The sequence below is a fragment of the Rhagoletis zephyria genome, unplaced genomic scaffold (genome assembly GCF_001687245.7).
Source record: "Rhagoletis zephyria isolate East Lansing unplaced genomic scaffold, Rhagoletis_zephyria_1.1 Rzeph_scaffold_00184, whole genome shotgun sequence".
Lineage (NCBI taxonomy): Eukaryota > Metazoa > Arthropoda > Insecta > Diptera > Tephritidae > Rhagoletis > Rhagoletis zephyria.
The window spans coordinates 103,578-111,827 of NW_016157268.1; the positions used below are offsets into that span (position 1 = coordinate 103,578).

Genomic DNA, 8,250 nt, shown 5'->3' on the forward strand with positions numbered 1-8,250 from the left:
AGCTGAGCTATTCAAGTACGGCGGCGAGTTGATAAGGTGCATGCATCAACTCTTGTGCAGAATATGGTCTGATGAACGCATGCCCGTGGACTGGAATTTAAGTGTGCTCTGCCNATTTTTTCTTGACTAATAAATAGTGATAAATACAATATAACATAAAAAATAAATGGTACTTACCTTTGGCTTGCAAATCCATCACAAACATGAAGTAAACATTTCTCTATAAAACAATGGCGTGCGAAATAGCAATAAGTCCACATATGAAATTAAACGACACGCGTGGCCGTTTTTCTGGCAAGAGCAATTAATTACTTATCCTTGAACAATAACCATGCAAAAATTTTATCTAATTTATAAGAATGAGAATATTGGTCGTAATTTTCAATATTTATAATACAAAAATTCAATGTCGACTTTTGTCCAGGTAGCTTGTTCTATTCGAATCACTGTGCATTGGTACGACACCAGGCTGAGACATTTGGGGTATTCACAACAGTGTCGTAAGTGTCGTATTGTTGTATGTAGTAAACTTTAAACGCCTAAAAAACATGTTAAAGGGGTTTGCAAAGTACCATCAAAGTCATATTATGTATTTTGGCAGCGTTAAAAAATAGTTGGTTGTGGTTTCAAGTTCTCTAAACAATTATTTAAGCTTATAAAGTTTACGACATACAGCAATACGACACTTACGACATCGCTGTGAATCCCTCAATTGTAAAGATCTGATTGAATATTAATGAAGACTGAAGAATTTGAAATGGTCAAAAAATCTTCAAATCATTAGCACATAAAAGGAATTTAGAATTAGTAAAACAACTCGATATGTCATTAATAAAAATGACAAATAGCAGGGGGCCAAAGATACTGTCTTGTGGAACCCCAGACGACGCTATGAAAGAATTGGAGTATATATTGTCGACAACGACTACACAAATTTCGATGCTGAAGATAGGATTTTACCCAAGATAAAAATAGTGACTGAAAGCCCAAACTAGCTAATTTAGGGCAATTTTTTCAGTGCCAGTTTGAACTTAGATTAAGTAAACTGGGTTTAAATTGAACAACTGACTGACATTTGATTGGCTGATCTTAGTTTAAACCAGCCAGATCGAGCTTTAAACTTAGTTTAAACCACGGCCGTGCACTGAAAAACTGGCCCTTAGAAATCAAAATTGAATGACTGACTTTGTCAGAGGCTTTTGAAAAATCTGTATATACAGTGTCGACTTGAAGGCGGCCATTGAAAGCCGTCATACAATACTCAGAGAAAATTGCTAGATTTTTCACATTAGACCTACCGGACATGAAACCTTGCTGATTGTCGGAAATTCTGTTCTGTTTTACAATATATTCAAATAACTTTGAAACAGTTGACAACTTGGCGATGGGCCTGTAGTTGGCAACATTGTGTTTCGTTACCACTTTTGAATATAGGACTAATGAAGGTTACCTTCCAGCCATCGATAAACTCTCCACACTCAAGTGATTTATTGAATATTGCCAGAAGTGGGTTTGCCAACAAATTCTTAAGAAGATAAGATGATAAGCCGTCGACGTCTGTCTGCAAAGATGATTTGAATTGCAAAATGCCATCGCCTATATCATCAGGAGATAATGAGAGCATGCCAAAATTAATTGGGGAATCCACAATTGGAAAAAAAACCCCTAGAGGTTTACGACTGTGTCACAAAATTCGAGCGGAAGAAATCAGCAAAAAGATTTGCAGCCTCAGAAGATGAAGCATGGGTCCCATTATAAAAACCTTCCGAGAGAATACTATTCAACTCTATTACATGAACTCCAAACAAATCAACGATATTAATAGATTGGTGCACACACATGAATATACAGATGCGATGAACCTAATAAGCAACGAAATTGATATTGTTTGCAAATTATGTTTAATTATTTTTTTTTAATTATTTTTTTTTTAATAATTTTAATTTAAAATACAATTCAATCTACAACAGAAACCACAATAATAAAAGTTTAAAGACTTGCACAAATTGAAAAAAAAGAATCAAACTTCAAAAAACTCTCATTAAAATTTCAAACTTTTAATTAGAATATTTAGAAAATTTCGGGTATGCAGTTTTGTAGCTTATTCAATTATAGTATAAGAAAGTGCAAGTTTCTAGTCGTTAAAAATTACCGTTGCTTGTTTTCAGAATTTTTTTGTGAAGGGTGTTGCGCATTTTTTTCCATATTTATAACACACTATACAATTTTTTTATATGAAAAACAAATGAATTATATTTTAAATGAAAATTATTAAAAAATAAAAATAAACATAATTTGCAAACAATATCATTTTGAATTTCGTTACTAATTAGTTGATCGCATCTGTATTACAGATGGTCACGGGACTAAATATTTAATCCCAACCCGTCCATCCCGAAATTCGATTTTTAAGTCCCGAACCCGCCCTCCCGACGTTTTTCAGAATTGTACCGCGGGTCCCGTGAGTCCCGATATCTATCTCTAAAGCAGGCTACAAACGGACAACAAATTGAAACGATCGGTTGAGATTTCAACGTGTGTGGCGTGGTTTGCAAACCGAACGATGGTTTTTCGTCCAAATTGTAATATTCATTGCTATTTTACTTTCCACGTACAATATATAATTTATCAGACTAGCAAAAGTAAGCTGGGCGGTTACTATGCAATTCGATTCTAAAGAATTTTCGCCCGAAAACGGATTTTCCATACTATCTATTCCGAAATCGAATTGAAATATTCCATTTTCGGATTTCCATATTCGGATATGAGCCACTAAATAATCCGAATTTGTTTGCCAAAGTTACTCGAAAATTGAAGTAGTGATTCGAAAGCATAGTAACCCCCCTGAAAAGGACGTCCACGTCCTCATTACATTACCGAGTAACAACCAGCAGTATACCAAACTACGGAAACCGGGTGTAAAGTTTTCATTTATTGCATTACATTTTTGTATTGGAAATTGAATATGTAATGCACAGAAAGAAACTTACAATGAAACTTTGGTATTAAGGCAGGGTCAGTTTTGCGCCGACTCCGAACGGCGATTGTATTTTTATGAGAAGCTGTTTGTCTTGGCAGAAATGCACTCAGAGGTATGTATGTCATTGCCTGCCGAGGGACGACCGCTATTACAAAAAAAAAAACTTTTTTGTTTTTGATTTATTGATGTTGGAGTGATAGCGTTTCTGCTAACCACTACACCACAGTGTATATAAGCGCTTAATTACATACAGTTGTCCACAAAGTAATAGGAGTGCGATATTTTGATCAGTTTTAGCTATTTGTCTTTTGTTTATTTTATGTTCATTATTTTTTTATAAGTCTAGCTGGATATTCAACAAACTCATATACATTTACATGTCAAACATTGTACAAAAATTATAAAAATTCTGCAAATTTTCACCAAAATTTCAAACTTTATAATCAGAACCTTAAAAAAAATGGTATGCAGTTTTGTAGCCCATTTTATTCTAGTCTGATGAAGTGCAAGTTTCAATATGGTAAAAAATCCCCTTAATTTTTGAGAATTTTGTTGGTTGAAGGTGTTTAACATATTTTTCATAGAAGGCTGCTTGAAACTTGCACTTCATTAGACTAGAAGTAAATGGGCTACAAAACTGCATACCATTTTTTTTTTAAGATTCTGATTAAAAAGTTTGAAATTTTGGTGGAAATTTGCAGAATTTTTATGATATTTGTACAAGGTTGGAAATATGAATTTAAATGGTGTTTGTTGTACAACCAGTTAGACCAGAGGTTCCCAAACTTCTTTTTCTTGTGGACCCCTTTCAAAACTTTACTGGTTTCGGTGGACCCCTTGCTGCACACCCAAAGCTTGTCAAAATATGTGAGGGTTATATCCAAGGATTTTAATTTGCATTGCGGGTGCGTTCCAAAACTAAATTCGGAGTGGCAAAATAAAAATAAAATACTTGTGTTCTATTTATTGAAATAATGCGATTACACACTTTCAAGTTATAGAAACAGAGCTCGTAAAGTTATTAAAGTACTCTCTCGTTCTGAGGAGTTATATTTTTTAAGAGCACTCCGAGCGCTGGCGTTATTTACATTATCTTCATCATAAACTCCTCACATGTTCGGCTCACTCATGAATTTCCATTTATATCGCTTCGAGTCTTAGGCAGGGATCACATGATTTGTAAATTTTGGAAGTTACAGATTGGCGTTGTCTGGAAATTCGTTTATTGAGTTAAACTCAAATTTCTAAACGGCACCACTCTGGGGCTGCCAAAATGTGCAAATCTGTACCAATGTACAAATCGTGTGATTCCTGCTTTAAGGTTATGAGAAAAATATTTATCACTCAGATTTTTAAAACACAAAACCAAGGCGAATTTATATAAGGTGGTGTTAGATACTAGATCAGCTGATTTTGTGTAGGTGTTTCGCCATACGGCTTCGAAAGTCAAATTGATAAATTTTATTTGCATTTCCGCACACACTCTTACAGATTTTGACAGTTTATGCCGCCAAAGCAAAAACAAAACACGTGTCAATTTTTGTTTTTGTTCTACTGCTATCACCTTATATTAATTCGCCTTGCAAAACTTGAAACAACAAAACCGCAAAGCTTTTTATGCAAAACTTTAAATTTAGAAACTGACAACAGAGAAAAGATCGAACCTAGAAAAATCGATGACAAACGACCAAGCAATCAAGAAGCACAAAAAGTGTTCCAACGTGTCATCGTCTTCAGGGCAGGATGGGCAAATGGAGTTGTCATTTACGCCTATCACAATCAGGTGTTTGTGCCACGTTAAGTGACCAGTAAGCAGTCTAACAAGTTTTCTGCGGTCCCGTCTACTCAGTGAGAGCAAAAAACGAGATAGACCTGAGATTGAAGGCAACATGAGTTTTGCCCACCTGCATCCCCTCGATGCCTCCCAGTCATTGCTGAGCGAAGTATTCACCCAGTTTCCGATGGTGACCTCGATGGCCAAAGTGGGGACAGCTGTAACTGGTTGCGGATCGAGGAATACCTGGTCTAAACCAATTGTGACCAAATGATCAGATGTCTCATTACCAGGTACTCGCAAGTGTCCTGGCACCCGGAGTAAAGCAAGCTCGTTATGTTTACCAACAAAATTTAGTCGAGACTTGCATTGCCGAACTAGTTTGGAAGTACTTAGATAGAGGGCTGGCCAATGCCTTCAGTGCAGCTTGGCTGTCACTGCAGACACGTAAACTCCTCCACCTATTTTCCATCACATAGGTAGTCCATGTCTTTGAGGGATGCAAATACCTCAGCCTGGAAGACGGAAACTTATCCCCATTAACGTCAAAAAACACTCCAGGTCCTGACACAGAGTCTGTTTTAGAGCCATCCGTGAAGATTTCACAATGTGTCGGGTCCGGGCTCAGTACTGAAATTAAACTAGCATACAGCCTCAGGGAGCGCAACATTATAGAACCTCTTCACCAAAGGTAATGGTGGCGTACTATCCTTTAGTAATGAAAATACACAAGTGCTCAAATGTCTGTCGCCAGCAATTTTCGCCTCGCCTCACTCAGTGTTATACTAACATCCTTTTCGTTTTAGTCTGCAGCTGGACTTTAAGGCTTCCCCACGTATGAAGACACAAAGCGCTATCAAGAAACCATTTTGGTTGTTTACTATCGTAACCAGATACATTTTCGTGGACCCCCACTTACAACTCGTGGACCCCCAAATTTTTTCCTCGCCAACGTAGACCCCTGGGGGTCCACTTGGACCACTTTGAGAATCACTGAGCTACTCTTATAAAGAAATAATAAACATAAAATAAACAAAAGACAAATAGCCAAACTAATCAAAATATCACACTCCTATTATTTTGTGGACAACTGTTTGTGATTTGATATATCTTGAGTTGATAGGAAAGTTTAAACATTTTGTTTTTTGTTCTTAGTTCGTTTGTGTTTTATTGACCGACTTCAAAAAAAGGAGGTTCTCTGTTCGACAAGTATATTTGTTAATTTTATGTTTGTTCGCGTATAACTTTGTTTGGGAACTGATTTGAATGATTCTTTGGCCTTAGACAAAGACAATGGGCATAGCACCACCCACTTACGATAAACTAGTTACATATGTATATCCTGGTAACGGTCAATTTCCACTAAACTCGGTACGAAGATTTCGCTGAGCCTAGCGAAGCTACGGGTTGAACTTTTTTGAAATCGAGAAAGAATTATGCCCACTCCCTATAACTCTAATTTTAATTATTTAAATAATATGGTAAATAAGCCGGTTCAAGCTTTTGCTTAGAATTGCCAGCACTGATAATAAAGTCAAAACTTCAAATCGTGCGAGCTAAAGATAAAACATAATGCTGAATTCAATTTCTGTAATATTTAGAATATTGCTATTAAAATCAATCATGAATCAATTTTTTCCTGAAAAAAATGTATAATAAATCTGTTCCTTTTTCTTTATTTCAGCGGCTTATATCAAGCGTCTCTTTGTTTTTGGAAAAGCGTATCTTCTCTTTCTCCTGAAAGTACTTTTATTAAATCGAAAGAATATATTAAACATCAACGTTTTTCGATTGTTACAAATTCGCAAGCGTTTGAAAAAGAAGGTATCTGTAAATCAAAAATGACTCTACCAAGCGCTGCCCGAGTTTATACAGATGTTAACGCACACAAGCCAGACGAGTACTGGGATTATGAGAATTATGTGGTCGATTGGGCCAACCAGGATGATTATCAACTCGTTCGTAAGTTGGGTCGCGGAAAATATTCGGAAGTATTTGAAGCTATAAATATTACAACTACGGAAAAGTGTGTGGTTAAAATTCTCAAACCAGTCAAGAAGAAGAAAATTAAGCGTGAAATAAAAATTTTGGAAAATTTGCGTGGTGGTACTAACATTATTACATTATTGGCTGTGGTAAAAGATCCAGTTTCGCGCACACCAGCTTTGATTTTTGAACATGTGAATAATACCGATTTCAAGCAATTATATCAAACTTTGACGGATTATGAAATTCGCTACTATTTGTTTGAATTGTTGAAGGCATTGGACTATTGCCATAGTATGGGTATCATGCATCGTGATGTAAAACCTCATAACGTTATGATTGACCATGAAAATCGAAAACTACGATTAATTGATTGGGGATTGGCAGAATTTTATCACCCAGGTCAGGAGTATAATGTACGCGTAGCGTCTCGATATTTTAAAGGGCCAGAACTGCTCGTAGACTACCAAATGTACGATTACTCATTGGATATGTGGTCTTTAGGCTGTATGTTAGCATCTATGATTTTTCGTAAAGAACCATTTTTTCATGGGCATGATAATTACGACCAACTAGTGCGTATTGCCAAAGTCCTAGGCACTGAAGAACTTTACGCTTATTTGGATAAATATAACATCGAATTAGATCCTCGATTCCACGATATACTACAACGACATTCGCGTAAGCGATGGGAGAGGTTTGTTCACTCGGATAATCAACATCTCGTTTCACCGGAGGCCCTTGATTTTCTTGACAAGCTTTTGCGTTATGATCACGTGGAACGTTTGACCGCACGTGAAGCAATGGGACATCCATACTTTTTACCTATTGTTAATGGCCAAATAAAATCTAGCAATCAATAGAATTAGGTATCATAACAGAGCATAATATGTGAAAAACTATAAGGTCGGAATGAGGAGTCGAAAAAACTGTCATTAAACCAACCAATACTTCAAAATTAATGAGCAACTATTAAATTTGTAATGAAATATGGAAGTATATATAATCTATTTAATACAATAGCAGAATAGAATAAAAAATATAAAAACATGCAGTTATTCTCGTATGATTTAGAATTATGGGGACAGCTTTCTCAAGTCGCTTTTCAAATTTATCTGCCCATTAAAACAAATTTTGTTCTTACAAAAAAAAAAAAAAAATTAAAATGTACATACCGGGGTTCCAACTCTTTTAACCAGAACTTCCGATTATCCCTGATGAGCCCAGTCCCAACCAACCCGGATAACCAAGATTCAACTGTACGTCCATGGCCGCGTTCGGCATTAGAAGCAATGCGAAATAAGGCCATATTCCGCAAAGATGAAATTCATTAAAATGCTTCTTTTTATATTAGCAAAGAAAAAAATCATAGTCTGCCGCTAATAACATATGGCGAACATCGTCTGCCAAGCCTATGAAGTTGCGCATGGCAAGCAACGCGCGAGCACCACGGCTACTACGCTGTAGTAAATATGAGTTATTAGCCAAAACGCTTAAAAATATTGAAATG

The 8,250-nt window shown here is 36.1% G+C and overlaps 1 protein-coding gene across 3 annotated transcripts in view; it reads left to right on the forward strand.

The window, feature by feature from the left end:
• Positions 1 to 7,900, forward strand: part of CkIIalpha (casein kinase II subunit alpha) — an 80,973-nt gene extending 73,073 nt beyond the window's left edge. For all 3 annotated transcript variants that reach the window (XM_017609027.1, XM_017609029.1, XM_017609028.1), the window contains one exon: positions 6,439 to 7,900. In XM_017609027.1, coding sequence (XP_017464516.1) covers positions 6,596 to 7,603 — 1,008 coding nt within the window. In that variant the 5' untranslated portion in view covers positions 6,439 to 6,595 and the 3' untranslated portion in view covers positions 7,604 to 7,900. The remainder of the gene's footprint in view (positions 1 to 6,438) is intronic.
• The last annotated feature ends 350 nt before the right edge of the window (positions 7,901 to 8,250 follow it).